The sequence below is a fragment of the Loxodonta africana genome, chromosome 23, assembly GCF_030014295.1.
Source record: "Loxodonta africana isolate mLoxAfr1 chromosome 23, mLoxAfr1.hap2, whole genome shotgun sequence".
Lineage (NCBI taxonomy): Eukaryota > Metazoa > Chordata > Mammalia > Proboscidea > Elephantidae > Loxodonta > Loxodonta africana.
The window spans coordinates 61,709,929-61,731,384 of NC_087364.1; the positions used below are offsets into that span (position 1 = coordinate 61,709,929).

General features: G+C 40.3%; 1 protein-coding gene across 4 annotated transcripts in view; it reads right to left on the reverse strand.

The window, feature by feature from the left end:
- Nucleotides 1-20,317, reverse strand: part of SLC9A9 (solute carrier family 9 member A9) — a 663,200-nt gene extending 642,883 nt beyond the window's left edge. The window contains exons 1-2 of one of the 4 annotated variants that reach the window (XR_010319148.1): nt 18,587-20,315; nt 1,537-1,739 (exon numbers count right to left, since the gene is read on the reverse strand). Coding sequence is in view for 3 of the 4 variants with exons in the window: in XM_064275567.1 (XP_064131637.1) it covers nt 1,537-1,739; nt 18,587-18,761 (378 nt within the window). In the remaining variant the exon portion in view is untranslated. Of the gene's footprint in view, nt 1-1,536; nt 1,740-18,586 lie in introns of all 4 variants that reach the window. The other 3 variants (XM_064275567.1, XM_064275566.1, XM_064275568.1) reach the window with 3 other exon arrangements.
- Between the last annotated feature and the right edge of the window lie 1,139 nt (nt 20,318-21,456).

The following is a 21,456-nucleotide window of genomic DNA, read 5'->3' on the forward strand; positions in this document are numbered from 1 at the left end:
AAGATAACTTGGAAAACTTACCATAAATTACCCAAAGCATCTTGAATGAGAAAAAAATGGCAGACCAAGTACCTCCCCTCCTGTCTTAAATACCTCCAAATTAAAAAAAAGTAAAGCTTAAAAAATTTTAAAATTTTTAAAAGAATTAATTTTAAATTTTTAAAAACAAATTTTAAAAATTTAAAAAGAAATAAAAATATTTTTAAAAGAAAACTATGGGAAAAAGGAATAAAAAATGCACTTCTATAATGTCAAGAAACTTCTCAGCTTTGACCCAAAAGGATCTAGAATAAGTGCTTGTTCTGGTATCAGACTATGTGAGAAAAGCTTGTGGGAAAACTTCTTCTTTGCAAAAGAATTCACTTACTCCAAGAATGATCCAGGGCACACAATATACCACATAAGGTAAACCTCACCTGTTTTGTGACCCAGAGTTCTGCAATCAGAAGAAAGTTTTCCATCCAACAACTGAAGCGGTTCACAAATTTTCAATAATAAAACCATTTTTAAAACGAGTCACTTCCCATTTTCTTTTTCCACTTAAAAAACAACCTTGTATATTTTCTTTTTCTAACTAAACTGATGGAATCAAGACCTGTTGAGACTGACTGTGTGCCAGTATTTTACAAACAGTCAAGTGGCCAGTAGCTTCTGTTGGTACCCAAAAGCCAGTCATCCTAGATCAAGGTTTGCATGTGGAAATTTTTTCATTCCCTTCCCTTTTCCCTTTGGCTCAAGGAAGATGTGAACCCAGTAGCCAGCTGGCAAGGTACAATGACGTTTAAAACACAGGTGTGAAAATTTGGATCAGGTAGCATGAGAGGAAGAGTCGATGGAATTGTTATTAGCTTTTTACCTAAAATAATTGTGGCTTATAAAAACAATTATATGAAAAACATTTTCCCCCAACTTCTAGGAAAAATATAGGCAACTGAACTTACAATAACAGTGTAATTCAAGATGTCAACCCCTTAGTCAACTAAATTGTTCCAACGGTGTGGTATTGAAAAAAGGAGATTTTATATATATATATATATATATATATATATATATATATATATAAACAAGATCATATGTGTGTGTGTGTGTGTGTACATATAAATCAATAAAACCAAACCCATTGCCATTGACTTGATTCTGGCTCATAGCAACCCGACAGGATGGAGTAGAACTACTCCATAGGGTTTCCAAGGCTGTAATTTTTATGGAAGCAGACTGATACATCTTCCTCCCACAGAGTGGTGGGTTCAAACCACCGACCTTTGAGTTAGCAGTCAAGCGCATAACCACTGCATCACCAGACTGGTGCAAACAGTTTGTGCTTGACTACCCACCTAAATATTAGCAGTTCAAACTTGCCCAGCAGTACCATGCAAGAAAAGGCCTGGCAATGTACTCCCATTAAGATAACATCCAAGAAAACCCTCAGAGCAGTTCTATTCTGTTACACATGGGGTCATCATGAGTCAGAATTTACTCGATGGCAACTGACAACAACATACGATCACAAAAATATGTGACCAGATAGGATCTTACCTTTTCAAGTATAGCATTGCCTTGGTGAGGACTGATGTTGTGCTGGCTTATTTCTCTTTTGTATTTGTATTCATAAACTTGGTCAGTGATGTTGACCAGCAGAGTTGATGGACTGAAGGCCAGTTTTCCACAATCATAGACAGTCCCACTTTCAATATCAGTTGGTGCTGTAGCATACCGTAAAATCAATCCCATAATGAGGCCTAAAATAAAGAATAAATAATTGTACTGGAGAAGGGTAATCAACAATTTTCAGTATTGCATGCTGTTAAATATATGACTTGGAATCCATAGAAGTTGGCAGGAGAAAAGGCTGGGCCATTGGGTGGTTTAGAAAATCATTCACTTTTCCATAGAGACCATTTCAATAGATTTTATGGTTAAAATATTTGCAGTGGATGCTATTGCTTGAATACCCAGCATATGCTCCCCTCTATTTTCTTCCTAATGGACCCACAAGACATGGAGAAAAGAGTTACCTGCCTCTCCCATCCACCTAAGTTCTTCAAGAAAACCATTGCTCTTGCGATAGATACTGAGTAGTCTAATCAAACAGGAGATGGAATTCCTCTGGTGAATGTTTCTGGTCCACAGATCAGCACATGATCAAAATTAGACCATTCAGACTAAAAAGACGCACTTATTTTCCATGTTTGAGGAGAAAGATGTTTTTGCTCTCTCCCTCAAGACAATATGCTTCTCTAGTTTTTGTTGGAAGGTATTTTGTGACCACAAGGGGATCCAGCCCAAGAAAAAAGCCAATACATTAAGGATCGCAGAGCCAAGATACAGATGGAACCAGATGATGGATGGCATCATTGAGCCACTGACTCAACCTACCCTGAAACTAACCTAATTCTAGACTCCTTGTTATGTAATGTAATATATTCTCTAATTTTTCAAACAATTTCGAACAAAATTTCTATTTATCCACAGCCAAAAGCATTCTAATAATGCAACATTCCTTTTAGCGAAGAGTTGAGCCTGAGTGACAATCCTTGACTTTGAAGATTATAAACTCTGTGAGGATGCTCATGGCAATCTGATAGCTGTGAACCCTTTTAATACAATGTTAAGGAGTTCTACTCTGTCCTATAGGGTCTCTATGAGTCGGAATCAACCCCACAGCAATGGGTTTATTAACAAATAGCAAAGGACCCTCAGATTTTTAAATATCCTTCAATTTTTGAAAGGTCCCCTGTGTGGTGCAAAGTGTTTGCATTGGGCTGATGTCCAAAAGGTTTGTGGTTTAAACCCATCCAATGGCTCTGCGGAAGAACCAGGCCTGGCAATCCACTTCCGTAAAGATCACAGCCAAGAAAACCTTATGGAGCAGCTCTGCTCTGTAACACATGGGGTCTCCTAAGTCACGAATCAGTAACAAAAACAAAATCCACAACAATAAAATGAGAATTGACGTACGAGTTTTCAGATAAATAAACATCACACGTTAAAATATCAAATGTTAGCAGTCTTACCATTCCCTTGTGAATCCAGTCATCTAATAACTTTTCATTTATATAATAAAACATTTTTGGTGTGTATTTTGTGCCAGACATTTATAGATTAAAAAGCATACTCAGCCCTGCCGGAGCTCCTGTTTGTATAAGGGAAGACTAGTAGGCAAACAATTATAATACAATGTGACACCAGCTATGACAACTCCTAAGCACTGCGTGTTATTTGAGTATAGCCAGGAGACACTCCAAAGCCCCTTGGATGATGCAAAGCTTGAGATGAATCCTAAATGTTTGCATAAGATTTTTCAAGATGAGTTGCATCAGGGAATGAGCTGGGATCCAGGCTTCACGTGTACGTGGCAGCACATGAGTACAGCAAAGACACCTAAACGTCCACCAGAATTTATGCTCCTCCAACACGTACAACGGTTGTTGGGAAGCAGCTGCTCAGCCAGGAACTACATCCCCAGCCCTCTCTCATCTGTTTGGAGCCATGTTCTCACCAATGGAATATACATGAAAGTAACATGTGCGACTTCTAGGCTTCAGCACTGAAAAAGTCGGTGCATTCTCTCCCTTCTCTTTTCCCATCTATCAGCTGGATGGGGAGGAATCCAAAGCCTTCAGTGTAGACAGAGTCACCAGACTTAAGGAGCCTGGGTCCCTGAGACACTAGATGAGGGAAAGCAATCCACCAACCAGGAATACCTGCTTCAGACTGTCATGTGAGCTAAAAAAAAAAAAACAAAAAACTTCTGTTGCATAAAGTCACTGACATGTTGGTGTTTCTGTGTTAATTGTCGCTAATGATAACCTGAAGACCTGGTGGCTCAGTGGTTAAGAGCTCAGCTGTAAAGCAAAAGGTTGGCAGTTCAAATCCCTCAGCCACTCCTCGGAAACTCGGTGGGGCAGTTCTACTCTGTCCTACTAATACAATGTGAAAGTACAGAGGGGCTTAAGAAATCGGTGCATTTAGCTAGTCACTAGCAGTGTAAGAAGAGAATAAAGAGAGAGAAAAAAGGGAAAAGAGAGAGAAAGAGAATCTGGACAGCAGACAAGAGGCAAGGATCAGTTCATAATTCTACTGTGTCCTATAGGGTCAGTATGAGTAGGAATTGACTCGACAGCAATGGGTTTGGTTTTTATGTCATACTAAAAAGCTCTGATTTTTTTAACCCAGAAAGATTTTAGGCAGGAGAGTAAAACAATCAGATTTTCATGTGAAACTACCATTTTGGCAACAATATGGAAAAGTAATTACAATGAGGAATGAAAATGAATACAGATATTTTTTAAAGATTTTTTTTAATTTCAGTTATTCCTGCTCCAGTATTTAGCCAGCTCCACCGTAACAGTTACTTCTCTTTGTGATCAAGAGAAAATAAATGGTGGATGTGTAACATTCATCCAGGGCTTGATCCCCCACAGAACAGTGGGCAACCTTCCAGGCACAGCAGGTGAACAGCTACAATAAACTAGTCAGGGCAGAGGCAGGAAGACACATCGTTTACATACCACGTGGCTTAGGGTGTCTGCACAAGAACACCACTCTTCCAACGCTCTTCCTAGAAAGAATTCATTTTCTAAAAGATATACAGCAGGTACCATTAATAGTATCGTGACCTTTGCTTTCTACTCAAGTGGGATATAAAGAAGGGGAGTAGAGATACTATCAAGATGGCGTCCAAATGAAAACAATGTGTATTAATATCATTCAAAATTCCAATTTGAACAAACTTGACGGGTGAACCACTTGTTTTTGCAATGTGCTTTCGCTGATTCCCAGGGAAAACAAGTATTTGTCATTACAGGCGGTGCTAGTATCTGGGCCCCTGTGGTTAAATTCATATGAGACCTAAATGGTCCTCACTGACCCGCCACACTGGGCCCAGCTCCAACCTCAGAGAAGAGGCAACTGAAGTAAACGGCGGAGCTGCTTACAGCCAGAGGTGACCAGATGTACGGGCTATGAAAACATGCCTCTTGTATAGATTTTCCACTTCAAGGAGAGCACTTGACCAATGGTGCCAGCTCTGTGCTCTAGAATGCAATATCGCATTCAAGCTGAGGCCATATTCCCACCAGCTGCTCCCAGTCAGTGCCTGGGCACAACGGGGGCACTGAGGCAAAGAGATGGGGACTCCTCTAATGGGCAACTTTGGTTCAAGGACACCTAACCAGCCTTGCCGAACCTTCCTTAGAATGGCACTGTGGCCTGAAATGTTTTCCTACCCAGCCTTTCTTCCCTCTCTCTGTAGAGGCTGGCCTGCATCAAGGTCCGACTGCTGCTCAGCCTTCTCTGGTTCCCTCCCCATTTTCCCTCAAAGGAGTTCTCCTCAATACATCTCTTGCACCACTAATCTCTTCCCATCATCTGCTTCTTGGAGGACCCATATTAACACACTAGCCAAAAGACTCCGACCCTGCTTTTCCTACAATTCCAAGCATTGAGAAGAATAAACATCTTAGTAGTCAGAGTATAACAGTCAGTGGAAAACCCCAGCCTCACAGTGCTCCTGGCTAATAAGCACATGCGCCCATGTGTGCACCCCACTGCAGCAGTTAAAAACAAACGAACAAAAAACCTTGCCCTTGAATGGATTCCAACTCATAGTGACCTTACAGGACAGTGTAGAACTGCCCCAAAGGGTTTCCAAGGAGCATCTGGTGGCTTTGAACTGCCGACAATTTGGGTAGCAGCCTGAGCTCTTAACCACTGTGCCACAAGGGCTCCTGGAGCAGCAGCAACTGGAAAATCCTCATTTGTCAAGGACTAGACACCTATTTGGAAACCCTGGTGGCACAGTGGTTAAGAGCTATGGATGCTAACCAAAAGGTTACCAGCTCAAATTCACCAGGTGCTCCTTGGAAACCCTTTGAGGCAGGTCTACTCTGGACTATAGGGTCGCTATGAGTCGGAATCAACTAGGCAGCAATGAGTTTTGTGTGTGTGTGTGTTTTCTTTTAAAACACCTATCCATAGAGCTAGTAATGCTTTTATAGCCAAAACATCCATTCAGTGCTTTAGCCACATGGTGACAGAGATATGGAGTATTGAGTTAACTTACTCCAGTAATAGTATTGTTTGAGAGTAGGTGACAGATAAAGTAAGACTGCTAATAAGGAAATGCTAATAAAAGCGTTCTTTTTGTTTGTTTACATCCATGCAAAGATACAGGACACAGAAAGCACCCATCATTTGCATGGAAGGAGAAAGAAGACTGACTGCCACAGGTAAAGTCACCATTCCAATTGGTAAACAATGAAACTAGGAACCTACCCTGCTGGGGGAGAAAACGGGACAGTCTGCTCCAGCAAAGTGGGATAGATAACCAGCACAAGGGCACACAGGCTTGGTCCCCACAAGCACTTCACTGAGACCTGCCCCCTGCCCCTGTGCTGGTTGATGGCCTCACCTTCTCCAGACAGAAACTCTAGTCAAGATGCAACCCCTGCCCTGTAAGTCTGGGCATCCAGGCAGCTAGAGTGACAGCAATGTAGACCTGTTCTAGGGATGAGCCCTCTGTGCCTCCCTGTTGTTTTGACCTCTCTCCAACAACACACAAGCCCCCCATCAAGCTGCAGGATGGCTTCATCCCTAGAACACTCACTGTGCTACAAGGTCCATCTCAAGTCCCAGCTCTTCTCAGATGCCTACTCTGATGGAGCCTGTACTCATTGAGCACCCTCATCTTCAAGCACTTACTGTACTTGGAGTTGGAACCACATCTGTTAGAGCCCAATGTTTTAAAGGCCTGTGTGGTTCAGCATAATTTTGCAGACCTTGGCTTTGTCTTGCACAACAGACAATGAGAGTATTCAAGGCAGAAATTATGTACTACATTTCATCCCTTCCCTCCATAAAAGCCAAACACTTTAGGGAGAGTTGTAGCCCAACTTTCTCTAAGTCCACAATCTCCCCGGAGTCAAGAAGAAAAGCATCCTCTGAGTTTGTCTAGTTAGTCATTTACCAACGTTCCTAAGTGTCCCGCATGTAAAGAACATCATGCCAGACACTATGATGGCTCTGTCCTAGCAGTGCTTTCAATATAACTCTTGTATAGCAGGTGCCTGATGCACAGCTGATGCCATGATGTTTGTGGAAGAAGGAATGATAGAGGGAGGGAGGGAGGAAGGAGGAAACAGCCACATGAGCCACCGATACAAGCAGCATTTAGAAATATGAGTCTTGCCTTTCTGGTCTGGTTCTCCCTTCCTTATCTATATGGAAAATATGAGAAAACTCTATTCACTCACCCATTCTTCTCACACCACAGACACATAGGACATTGTTCTGGGATATGTGGAGGCTATAAAAATGAATAAAAAATGATTCTATCCCTAAAATATTAAAATACCTTCATACAACCAGGCCCTTTGTTCCTGACCAGCCCTGTGATCCTGATTTCCAGTAAGAATAAAGTGTTTAGGCTAGTGTTTCCTGAAGTTCTTCTTATATTAAACCTGCATTTTATAACCAATTCCCTTTCCAACTGATTGACCGTTGTTTTACATGATGCTGAAGCATTTCCCTAAAGGGGCTTTTCTTAGAGGAATAAAGATGATTTATATATGTGTATATATATATATATATATATATATATATATATATATAATTTTAATGGAACAGATTACAAAACGATTTTTAAAACAGAAAAGTGTTAAAGCTTTTGGCTATGTTCAGAACTACAGCGGAGTGCATACACTATCACACACAGTGCCACACTGCATTGCACAACTCCATGGGGCTCCCTTCATATTTTATTTCTATAGGAATAGTGTCCCACTGGAGTTGTACAATGCAACAAGTCCAACTACACACACGTAGCTAACCAGATGGTTGTAAAGGTATATATTAAAATGCTGACATCTGCTACAAAAGACCCTTTAAAGTGTTAAAAAGCAAAGATGTCACTTTGAGGACTAAGCCAGGGTATTTTCAATCGCCTCATGTGCATGCAAAAGCTGGACAGTGAATAAGGAAGCCTGGAGAAGGATTGATGCCTTTGGATTAAGGTATTGGCAAAAAATGCCGAATATACCATTGACTGCCAGAAGAACAAACAAATCTGTCTTGGAAGAAGCACAGCCAGAGTTCTCCTTAGAAGCAAGGAAGGCAAAACTTAATTTCATGTACTTTGGACATGTTGTCGGGAGGGATCAGTCCCTAGAGATGGACACCATGCTAGATAAAGTAGAGGGTCAGCGAAGGAGAAGAAAACCCTTGATGAGATGGACTGACACAGTGGCTGTTCCAACAGTGGGCTCAAACATAGCTATGATTGTGAGCGTGGTGCAGGACCGCGCTATGAGTTGGAACCAACTTGATGGCACCCAACAACAACAACAGCAACAAAAGCGGATGTAGTTAATACATGAAGCTAGGAGAAAAACTGAGTTTTGAAGTTCTTTCAATCTCAATGCATTGAGTGGCTACCAAGAATAATCTGGATAAATGAGGCATTGTTCCTTCCCTAAAACAAGAAAACAAATTTTTAAACTATGTCATATTATATAATGTTATATTTCAACTTGATAAGTGTATCAGACATTGTAGGTTACCAACCCAGCATCTATCCCTCCTTTTACCTAACAAAGCCTTGATTTGTTCAGCTATCCACCCTCCCCACACAGCTATGTGCTCAGTGTAAATTGAACTTATTCTACTTGCAGGGATGTTCCCATTCCTCTTGGAGATAATTGGTTCCGGAGTGAGTATTTTACCCTATTCTGGTCAATAAGAAGTAAAGGGAAGCCAGCTAGGGGACTTCCTAGAAAAATTTTGACATTCTATTTTTTTAAGAGAGAGATACAGGAAGGATGAGCCCTCTTCTCCCTCTGGAAATTACTGGGCCTAGTTGGGACACCAGGAACTTCCATAGCCACCTTGCTGCCAACCTGATGATGAAGTCAACACTGAGGATAACAGAGCAGAGCAAAGGGAGAACCTGGGTCTTAATGAATCCACCAGCCCCAAAGACTGTTCTTCTCTGGACAATTATGGGAGGTAATAAGTGCCCTCATTGCTTAAGTCTGCTTCCGTCAGGGTCTCTATAACCTGCAGCTGAATGTATCCTCAGAAATATGAAAGGTTTTTTTTTCTTCCAAGTGCATGTATAAAGTCCTAGGAGATCCTAAAGGAGAGACCAGCTTAATCCCTGCCCAAAAGTGTTGAAGTTCTTAAGGATGAGGAGGAGTTGCTTTGTCGAGAAAAGGGCATTGACATTCTAGAGAGCAGCATAAGGAAATAAATGAGCACAGTGCTAATCAGGCGCATCAAGCTGTCCAGGGTGGCTGACTAGGGCAGCTAAGATAGAGTCCCGAGAAGCAGAGAAGCAGAGAGTGCTCCAGAGGGAGGGCTAATTGGTGGGAAGGTCTGGAGGAAGAATGAGTGAGCTACTTGTTGGGAAGCAGAGGAAACAGCATTTGGAGATGAATACCTGAAGGGAAAAAAGACAATTGAGGTAAGGTGGAGGCATAGAGAAGTTCACATCAGAATTCATTTATATTTATATGAGGGGCTCCTCAGAAAGTCTGAGCAGAGAAATGTCAAGGTGCAAGGAGCAAAATCAAGCCCAAGGAAGAGTGTTCTTTACCATTATTAGGATTTTTTATAATGGGAGATTCTTTAAGGCAAGTAATCTGTGATGTTATTATTTCAGTCACTCAGATTCAAAGAATGTGAACTAGGGATTCAAAGAGGGGAATGAAGACAAAGGAAAGGGTATGATGAATATTCTAAGGAGGCCAAATCAGTGGACAACATTCCAAACCTGTCTGTGAGACAGCAGTCACAAATACCAGACTTTAATTAACTGACTTCTCCAAAATTTTATGCTTTTTAGTTGATATTTACTCACTGCCTAATCAGATCAAGGAGCTCTGGTTGCACAGTGGTTAAGAGCTCAACTGCTAACCAAAAGGTCAGCAGTTCAAATCTACCAGCCACTTCTTGGAAACCCTATGGGGCAGTTCTACTCTGTCCTATGGGATTGCTATGAATCGGAATCGACTCAATGATAATGGGTTTTGGTTTAATCTGATTAAAGTCTTTGAAAGAATATTTAGAGATGACATGGGTTTCCAAGTTCTTTGAGTCGCAATCGGCTTGAGGGCAATGGGTTTTAAAATACATTTCCTAAAATTTTCCTTTTTAGTAGTTTAGTTTTTCCCTGAGGTTAGTCAAGGATGAAACAGAAAGTAAAAATGTACAACGCCTTCTGATTATCTCAGAGCTATTATCCTGTCTCTTCTCTCCTACACCCTTCCAAACTCAAAGGATTAAAGGAAAATATGGGTATTGCCAAAAAGGATACAATTCATTGCCTTGTGCTGGCTCATTATCAACTTGCTTTGGGGAGGACAAGAGTCCTACAGAATGGGTCTGGGAACCTGTCAGTAAGAGCAACCCCATGGTATTACAAGGTGGAAAGTGGTCCGTGAAGTTGTCCCACTTTGGGATGCCTCATTCAAGCTTTCCATCCTCTCATCAAGTAGAGTTATGACATGGAAAATAACAGTCTCAACCATCAGATCCTCCCACCAAGGTGGGGTGTCCAAGATTCACCATCTATCATTGGTGTCATATCCAACAACACACACCACACACACAGACACAACTTACTTCACAGGACTCTGGGATTCCGATCTTGGCTTCCTAATACGAAATTATAGACAACTTTTTTTCTCAAGCAAGAGATGGGGCTACTATAAACTGTTGTGGACAGTAGAAGAGGGACAAGCTGTACAATGAGTAGAGATGTCTCTCAGAGGGTGATGGGGTGTAAAAGAGAAAAGATAGGAGGAAATACAGTACACAGCACTAGGAACGACATGTTGAACCTTATTTTTCTAGCAAAGTAGTTATCAAACTTCAGCACATCATAACCACCAGGAAAAAACCAAATTCATTGCAGTGTAGTCGATTCTGACTCATAGAGACCCTAAAGGACAGAGTAGAACTGCCCCATAGAGTTTCCAAGGAGCGACTGACTGGTGGATTCAAACTGTGGACCTTTTAGTTAGCAGCGGTAGCTCTTAACCACTGGAGGGCTTGGTTTAAACACAGATTGCTTGGCCCTAGCCCCAGAGTTTCTGACTCAGTAGGTGTGGGGTGGTGCCTGAGAACTTGCATTTCTAACAATTTCCCAGGCGATGCTGGTGCTGCTGGTTTGGGAACCACTGTTGTATAAATAAGAGTTTCTACCAAGATGTGTGTCATTGAACAGTATTGGAACTCCATCAAAATCCATGCCACCTAGGGCTCATGCACACAGGTTTCATAGTGTTCAGGGAGCCCAGAGGAATAACAAATGATTCTACCTTCCGTCTTTCCAAAAAATTAAGTTTAATTAAACTAAGATATGTAGACAGTCTATTTTGCATGATCTGCATGAGTAAGGCACAGTTCCTTCTCAAACTATTTACAGTACCTGCCACACCCATTCAACAACCACAGGCATCTAAAACCAGACTGGCAGTGCACTTGCAATACTGCTTTTCCTGATGCTGCTGCAAGTGTTTTCTGGTCAGGCCTTGTCATTCTCCGGGATATTTTAACTCCAGCTACTTGGTATGGATGGGCTTTCACAGTATATTGCTCTTACTGTTTCTTCTATGTGGGCTTTTTGCTATGGACAATGGAACATTTCTGAGGCATGAAGGTAAAAGAAAAACTTACTTGACCCCCCTCCCCCACCAACGTTTCTCCATCACTGACTTCATGAGAGTTACATATCTAGAGCAGATGGAGGAGAAGACAACTCTGACCAAAATTTGAGAACCCTAGCTTTCAAAAATGTGCTTTTGCCAATTATTCTACACAGCCTTGGCCAAGTTGTAAATTTTCTGAGTTCTGTTTCCTTATCTGCAAACTGGAGATCATAATGTCTATTTTACATGGATCATGTGAGGATCTGTGATAATGTACATAGTTAGATATCTCAACCTCTATATTTCTTCTGTAAACTTCCTAAGGTACCGAGTTCATCAGCTGGCACAGAGTAGACATTTATTAAATAACAGCAGTCATTGTGTTTATTCTAGGGCACTGGGTTTCTGGGATTCCAGGGTTGGAGCCCTCATGGCACAGTGGTTAAGAGCTCAGGCTGCTAACTAAAAGGTCAGTAGTTTGAATCCACCAGCTGCTTCTTGGAACCCCATGGGGCAGTTCTACTCTGCCATATAGGGTAACTATGAGTCAGAGTTGACTGGACGGCAACAGGTTGATTCTAGGGCTAAATGCTTGCTGTAGGTGAGGGAACATGCATTTTACAGTCCTGGATCTGAAGCATGGTCCTGTCAGTTACCAACAAGTTACTTTATGTCTCTGAGTCTCAGTTTCTTCATATGTAAAATGAAAATGATACTCCCCCCCGAACACACACATACACACTCAGGTTTGTGATAGCTGGTGGCTGTCTGAATCCTAGCTTTGAGTTCTAGCTCCGGCGTTTAGAAGATACGTGACCTTGGGCAAGGGATTTTATTTTTCATACCTCGGTTTCCCCATATATAGAAAGGTTGTTGGGAGGATTAAATGAGCTAATATATGCAAAGTACTTAGAATGGTACAGTTCACACAGTAAATGCTATTTGTATTAGCTATTTTTATTATATGTCAACTTTTTGACATAATAGTTGTTTAACGAAAGTTCTTTGTGTTCCCACTTCACTAGCCACATAATTTTAATTGAATTTAGGCTACATATAATATCAAAATAAATAAATAAATAATTAAAAAAATAATATCTAAATAAATCGTTTGAATTTCTAACTCACTTTCCCGATGTGCACACTCATTAGAGGGAAATCCTCAGAAGCACTACAGTAGCTTGTGGTTAAGGGCTTCTTCTGTAGCTCCTGGAAACCCTGGTGGTGTAGCGGTTAATTGCTTCAGCAGCTAACCAAGAGGTCAGCAGTTCAAATCCACCAGGCGTTCCTTGGAAACTCTATGGGGCAGTTCTACTCTGTCCTATAGGGTTGCTATGAGTCAGAATCAACTCAACAGCAGTGGGTTTGGTTTTTTTGGTTTTTCCATAGCTACTTTGGAATTCAGAAGCACAGCAAAATATACAGGAAGTTCTTTTATTAAAATCAACTTTTTAAAAAACTATAGAGAGCAATATGTCTCCATTTCTTCCATTACTTCACCCTTTCTGTGGCAAATGCCTATAGCATGGAAAACCTTGCCTTGATCTCAGAAATTCCTTAAAATCAAGCTTTTTACAACAATAAAGACAGAAGGTTTGGTACACTGGCCTCCTAACCCCAGTTGTCTTTCCTATACAAAACTCGTTGCTGTCGAGTTGACTCCGATTCATAGCAACCTTGTAGGACAGAGTAGAACTGCCCCATAGAGTTTCCAAGGAGCAGCTGGTGGATTTGAACTGCTGACCTTTTGGTTAGCAGCTGTATCACTTAACCACTACGCCACCAGGGTTTCCAGGGTTTCATATAGGCCCCTTCAAATTAAACTAGAGCCACTATGGCTTTCATAAGGAACATGCCCACAAGCCCACAGGCAGGGTCCTGAATAGGGAGCCAACCCTCTCTGTTCCGATAGGGTAACTTGTTCTCACCTTTCTGACATGAATTCAACAGAATATACTGAACACTTATTACAGAGTCAAAGCAGTACCTCTGAAAGAAGTAAAAAAAGAGTGGTAAAATCACGCTAACTAAAATCCTGTCCAGGAGAACGGACTAGATAGCACTATAAGCTGAGGGTTCTGGGAAGAAAGCAGCTGGTTTGGGCTGGAGTGGCTGAGAGATGATGGTTGAAGTCAACCTTGGTCTAAATTTTGAGGGACCCTGAAAAATCACAGGCCATGGAGGCTGGAAGGGAACTCAGTGATATATTTATTTTCTCTTCATTGTAGAAATGAGAAAACTAAGGCCAAAGGTTAGGTCACTTGCCTAAAGTAATACACCTAACTACTGAAAAAAAATCATCAGGATTAAAACTCAAATCCCCAAGAAATTGCCCAATGCTTTCTCCACAAAGCACACCATATTTGGGTAAGCAAGGAGACTTGGAAGGAACTTCCAGGCATGGGGAAAGGGATGAAGTGGGAGTAAGCATCAACCATGGGCCCAACACTCATAGAGCAGAGCTGGACTGGTGAAGTCAATGTTGGATGGGTAGAGCAGAGCCAGACCAGGTCCCAGAACCCAATCTTATCCTGGGGAACCTCAGGAGAGTGCCAGGATAAAATTAATGCCGTAAGAAGATTTTTCAGGAAAGATGGCTTTTAAAACCTTGGTGGTTCACTACGTAACTGTATTTTCTTTAAGTCTGGGGGGAAAAAATGCAATTGGGTGAATTAAATTGGTCCTATTAAAACATTAAATATACTCACAGAGCATTAGGAAATATTTTAATATGCCCTAATTTAATGAATTCAAAATCTAAAAATCTGTGGCTTAAAATTTCCTTTCTGCCACTAGCGAATGAGAAAAATGTTCACCTGAATTCAGAGACTGTCTCTTATATTGTGAGGCCATGAAATCAAACGTCGAATTCTAAGAGGTTTAAATTGTTCTTTCTCTAAGCTCAGAGTCCAGCCCTCAAAGTCATGGCATTCTGAATGTCCTGTAAAGTGTAGGAGTCCCCAGAGGTATATAATGGAATTCTTAATGCAATCAGGGAACAAGGAGCAATTTTTCCTTTATGAACAATGAGTAAGGGATACAGGGCCCTAAGTGAGCAGAGCTAAGTACACCAGAAAAAAAAAAAAAAAAAAATTTTTTTCCAGCTGCTGTCAATCAATATTTTGACCATTAATAGTCATCTAAGCTTTTAGTCCAATTTAAATGAACACCACTATCGCTTACATTTTAAACCAGCAATGGGTTATAATCCTTGCATTTTGAAATAATGAGAGGTGCAGAAATCATGAAAGACAAGTACCCATTACTGTTCCTCATGAAACAAAATGTATTTTTATAACGTTGCCACTAATTTTTAAAAGCATCCTATGACCCTTAATAGCATGAGAAAAATCCATTCTTCATATGGCGAACTATTTTTATTTGGAGTATCAGATTTTTCTTCAATCAATGCAGAGTCAAATGGAACACCACACATGATTTCTCTTGGCCCCCACAACCCTCCATATGATACTTTAGGGCTGACAACTTGGAACGTTTTTGCTAAAAGTGACTATAAAAGAGCAGTAATGTTCCATTGGATTGATTCCCCCCTCATTTTACTCATATGGGTCATTTTCTAAGTCCCTGCTCCCTAGAATTTTTTATTTTTTGGATTTCCAGGTGTGCTGAAAAATGCATTACCATCCGTTTCATCTTCCAAAGAACATTTGGCACGAGCCAATGGAACCCCAGCAGAATGACAGATGGTGGGCTGGGCAGAGGTAGGACAGAAAAGTTGGTACTTGAGAAAAATATTTATGGTTCTTGGTAGAGAGGCAAATGATACATTATACAAATTGCCCCTAAGCAAGAGCAGCATTCAGTACAGTAAAGAAAACAGCCAAATTCGTTGATAAGCGTCATGTAAGGAATGGCCAAACCTTAGAAGGCGTTTCATTACAAGTATATGTGTCTCTAGGATGGAGATGACTGAGCTACAGTTTACTCTCAAATATTCATCTCCTTTAAAAAAAAAAAAAAAAAAACAAACTTTTAAATGTTTTAATATGAAACCATTTTGTTTCTTTTCTTCGCCATTGATTATCACCATGCACCTGGTAGGGTTTCAGCTAAAACCATTAGTTGGTCTGACTGATGAAATTCACTGAAATTTCACTCTTTTGGACTTTCTGGACAGGAGAATCTATCTGACTAATCCTGAAAGTATAAACAGGCTAAGGATACATTTGGATCTCACAGACACATCTTCTCTCCAGAAAGCACATTGAAAAAATTTAACTATTTTAAAATACCTTCTATATCTCTTAGTAAAGAGATGCAGGTTGAATCCCAGCTCAGCAGCTAACATTGCATGAACTTTACCGTGCTAAGTCTTTGTTTCCTCATCTGCCAAATGAGGATGTTGGATTTACAATCTCCAAGGCTCCTTCCTAATCTGTGAATTCCAGTTTCATTTATAGCTGCTGGGCAATTAATTCACTTGACATCTCCTTTCCCTTTATCATTAAAAAGTGTTTATTAGAATGTTCTATCCTGTTCCCCTGTTGTAGCTTCAGAGTATTTTATTCCATCAGTGGCAAAAAGTCCCCAGTAAACATTTTAGATATAATACTTAGATCATTACTGGAAAAGAAATATGAGAAGTCACTAACGCCATCCATATGGACTATATTCAGAGAATATCAGTGAGAGCTCTTTTAAGATGGACATGGGCTTTATTAAGAGATGAGGACGAGGGAAAGCGAGTATCGACCCTGCCATGATGGCTATTTAGTTTAGGGAAGTCCCTTCGCTTCTCTGGGATTCAGCTTCTTCCTCTGTAAAATGAGGAGGCTGGAATCGTTCTTCTTAAATTCCAACAGTTGGGATTCTATGCCAAGGAAAATATAAACAACGCTGAAAGATAGGTCTTTCCATATTGTTTTATATAGTTCAAGATAACTCAAATGTGCTCAAAATTCCAATAATGGGATAATTATCTACATATACATATCTATAATTTGTATAATGCTTTTGCATTATACATTGTTTCAGAATTTGCTTTCAATAACTTTAACATAAAAAATAAAAATTCATGAAAGGACAAAGACAGAAAGCCCAACTTAATTCCTCTCTTATAACCCTTAGCTTAAATTGTTTTAAGAATAGCAACTTACAGAAATGCTATCTCAACAGTGGACAATGTGCTAATACTTTATAATTTTGACAATTATGATATATTTCACGGACTTTCTGAGGATTAAAAGTAACCTGAATTTTTTCAAATTCAAAAGTAAAAATTACATTTATGTATTTTGAAGGCAAAACATGCTTGAATTTGAATAGGTCACCAAGATTTAACCAAACTTTATTAAACAATATCCTCATCACAAATAAGCTGAGACTGACCAACGATTCATGGTTCAAATTTAGGGCTGTGAAGAAATAGTGTCCTCCAATGGAGCTTTATAATCATCTAAAACTGTGCTTTTTTGCTAACCACACACAGCCCTTCAATTTAATGCCAGGAATTACATTGTTTCTAGCTTCTCAGATTACACACTGTATCCGCGTTGTTTATTTATTAGTAAAGTCAAGAAAAAGAGCTGGTCCACTGATGGAGAAGGTCGAAAGACAGGCTGCAGCCTAGGGCTTTATGGCTGACAGCACCACGTCTTTTCTGTTTGACTATTTGCCAACCAATTACAATTTTTTTGTTTGTCTTTGTTTCAGATGAGAGTTTTGCTGTGTGCAGTAAGAACCTCCATATAAAGGAACTGAACTCTGGGCTCTGAAGGGATCAGCACATCATTCTGATGAAAAGAAATTACACTGCTTAGCCTGAAACTCCCACCGAATGACTGAAGTATCTCACAGTGGGATCCAGCTAAGGCATAGAACTTCTTAAGCCTCAAATCATGACTATACATCCTTCAGTAATACACTATGGACACCACATGACTAACACATAAAACACGTGTTGATCCTGTTCCCTGAACCTCAGGAACGTAAAAGGACTTGGGGACTTTCAAAAATGAGGGAAGCCCAGATATAAACGTACATTCCTTGTTATGAATTATAACAATGCCTAAGCTGTTTCCATATGTTCACAAGTTATTATCCATCATCACGCTAAGAGTCATGAAGTGAACTATTGCATCGATAACATCAATTTGAAAACTACTGAATGCCTTGCATTTTACTTTAAAAGATGAGAATGTAGACTGGGTAATCTCTGTCATACTTTATCAAACTTCCTAAAAAATGAACGACATGGTAAATTGCACAGAAAGAGCAATATTTTGGGAGTTTAAGACCTTAAACAAATGCTTTTCCAAACCTTGAACTCCAAAAATATAAACAAAAATGATATACATCACAAATAATACTCATAAAGACAATAATGATAAATTTACAAGTCTGAACCCAGGCTAAGATAGGAAAAGTACTGCATGAAGGCACTCGGCATATATTATGAGAAAATAGAACATTGTTCACAGAATTAAAATGGATTTGGAAATAATCATTCTAGTGGGGGGGTGGGGTGTGTTTCTGCAAGAGTTTTCTTCTTGGAACTGGTTGATCCAAGAGGATTTACTCCATACATCTTTAAGTGATGTTATTTCTAGAATTTTAAAACGCTCATCAGTCCTTCCTGGGAACGAAGGCTGGTCTTTATGGCTACAGAGCCTTCGCTTAATATCATTAAAAAAACAAACATTGAGTCCTCACATGACAATGGACCAGCATCTGTCAACAGACTCGGATTATGTGCCTTGTGAGAACATGACTGTGACATTTACTCTTGTGACAAGGCACATTTCGGCGGCTTGTCTGGAAAGAGATGAGCGTTCATTCTGCCGCAGCAACTTTCATCAAGCTGATGACACTTCAATCGGCACATTTTCTCCAGTTTCGGTCCTTTGCCATCTGAGCACAAGTCTCTAATTATGCCCAAGCAACAAGTTTCACAGCAATCCCACAATGAGTGCACTCACCATACACCATTGCTCCTCCTGTTTCATGCAAGAAGCGAAATCGATGATTTTTAAATAACCAGATTGTCAGAATGGTAAGGATGAGCAAAAAATTAAAGACAAGCAGCTCCACGGCTCCCTGATGTTGAAACTGAGACTCATCCTTCCCCAACTTGAACCTTCTCTGTCTCTCCATTCTCCAGTCTCCGCGGGATTCCTTAGATGAAAAGCTGGATAACGACTGTCAAGGTTTGCCTAAGACAGTCTGGCTGCCTGAGAATTTCAGAATAAACACTGCCACTTAAGTTGCTACTTCACAAGCATTCTGCCCTGGCTTAGTATTCAGATGGCTTCTAGTTACAACTTCCTGTTTCTCTCTTAAAGCAGCCCCGTCTCTTTTCAAGCTCCACAGTGTGGTTTCATCATCGACTCTCACTGTCTTTAAACGATTCATTTCATGAAAATGGCTTTCATATTGCACAAAATTTTCAAGTGATGATGCTGAGATCCGGTGTCAGGATCTCAGGTTTCAAATAAGCCTTCTTAAAGCTGTGTCGCTGGTGAGTTGTAGATTAATAGTGAAAAGGATCACCTCACATCAGCAGCATTTTCTAAATTCAAACAGCCAATTCCCAAGTCATAACCTTGCCACCCATGAGAGGTCTTTTCCTTTCCAGCCAAAGTCTGCCAGTGTGATGGGGATTAAGAGCTCTGGTTCGACCTAAAATGATTTCACAGTGATTTGTTTTTCTTTCCTTTTTTGCTAACTTTCTGACTTTCTTTTCTCCTTCCTTTCTTCCTTTCTTCTGACTTCCTTTTCTCCTTCCTCCTTCCTTCCTTCCTTTTCTCCTTCCTTCCTTCCCTCTTTATGAAGCAAAAAAGTTGGTATAGGCTTCTCTGACTTTACATAATTGGTAGTCACAAGAGCATCATTTAAACTCTGAATTGATTGTTTTTCTTTTTAACAAGAAAAAATGAAAGCGAAAGACAAAAAGAAAATTCTACCCCCATCTCTACAGCTGTGCTCATTGGCTATTTTGAGTCAAAAAAGAAAAGAAATGAATTATAGATCTTTGAAGGAAAAACCATACAGCCATCCTAGGCAATGTCACATACGTGGATTTCTCTTTACTGAGCTTCTTCCCCAAACGTCCAGGACCCACAGAAATCTGCGACAGATCACAAACCTCCTCTGTCCTGTGGCAAAACAAGGTTGCTTATTGAGCAATGGTTCTGCCATCAGAAACGAAGGCTCCAGAGTCACAGGGCTCTGTCTATAACAGTAATGGTTCTTCAAATCGTCTTCCATTTGCCAGACTGGTGCTGTTTGAATTCATATATTTGCACTATTTGATAAACCTTCAGACAATATTACTACGATGGGCTTTGCTTCTTTCTAAGTAAATGTTATGACTTGTTTGCTTTTAACAATTGATCCTACAGTGCAATTACATATGGTCTAAGGTTGAGTGAATTTTCTCATTATTTCATAACAGCATTGTAATTTAGGAGTATTAGTCATCTGGTATCCCCATACACACTTGACAGAATTAGTATTCAATTTATAAATACAGTGTAAGAGATTCGCTGAGTAAGATGAGCCCAAATAAGTCCTGAAAAGACCTCCTTTGCCACCAAAAGCTAGAGGTCACACCTGTAATGTTTGGAGGTAACTAGCTTCTCAGTAACTGTTTTCATCCATAGAGAAAGTCTATCAGTCACTTAACATACAACTCTGCTGTTTCAGCTTCTTGGTCCTCCGCAGCTTTCGAAGTGGATTTCCTCTCGGGGTGTAACTCGGCAAGGGGTATTTATATGTGCTGCAGATGTTCTTCTAACACACTACCCTTTTTGGCAGGCGTATGTGTGATGACTAATATTCAAACTGTTTTGAAACCTGTCGGCTAGCTAATGCTGGCAAGCATTTCATGGAGCTTTGCTAGCAGGTTCTACCTTTATAATTTTGCAACCCCACAGGTTTAGTCATAAGTTGCTAGATTCATGAGATAACCCAAATTCAAAACCTGTCAACTTCCAGTTGTTTTTTTAAAATATCATCATTAAAGGACTTTGGTTACCTTTTATCAGGATTATTCATCCGGGTAGAATACACTTTGTCTGGTTGTCTTATTATGACATCAATTTCACTCTGTTACCCAATGAAGCAATAAGGACCCATGGAATATTTTGATTGGCTTATACATACATCATTTTTAGAAGTTCAGAATTTGATGTCAACATATTCAAATCAGTATATTTCACACTAAAAAAAAAAAAAAAAGTACACATGACTTCTCTGGAAAAAAAAACTCCTCAGATCTGGCACAGTGGGCTTCTACCCACATGGTCAGAATCTGTCAGGGGTGAGTGGTCAAAGTTCAATTCTTCCCACCTCACACACTGATGTTCCCCATCTGGACCCTGAAGTCATTTGCATGTGTGGCCCTGGTTTAGACTTTCACTACACTGTTGTCCGATGCTTATGCTGCTTAACATTGAGATGGAAGGCTGAGAAAAAAGGTGAGCTCAGGAAACTTCTCCGAATTTTTCACTCAAAATAATTCATTTCCTTCTATTTTGAGTTTTTTTTTTTTCTCATAATATCATTTAAGGAAACCCTGGTGGCGTAGTGGTTAAGTGCTACAGCTGCTTACCGAAAGGGCAGCAGTTCGAATCCGCCAGGCGCTCCTTGGAAACTCTATGGGGCAGTTCTACTCTGTCCTATAGGGTCACTATGAGTCGGAATCGACTCGACGGCAGTGGGGTTTTTTGTTTTTTTTTTTTGGAATACCATTTTATACTCTACTGTGCCAATAAACTGAAGCCCTGGCAGTGCAGTGGTTAAGATCTGAGCTGCTAACCAAATGGTCAGCAGTTGGACTCCACCAGCC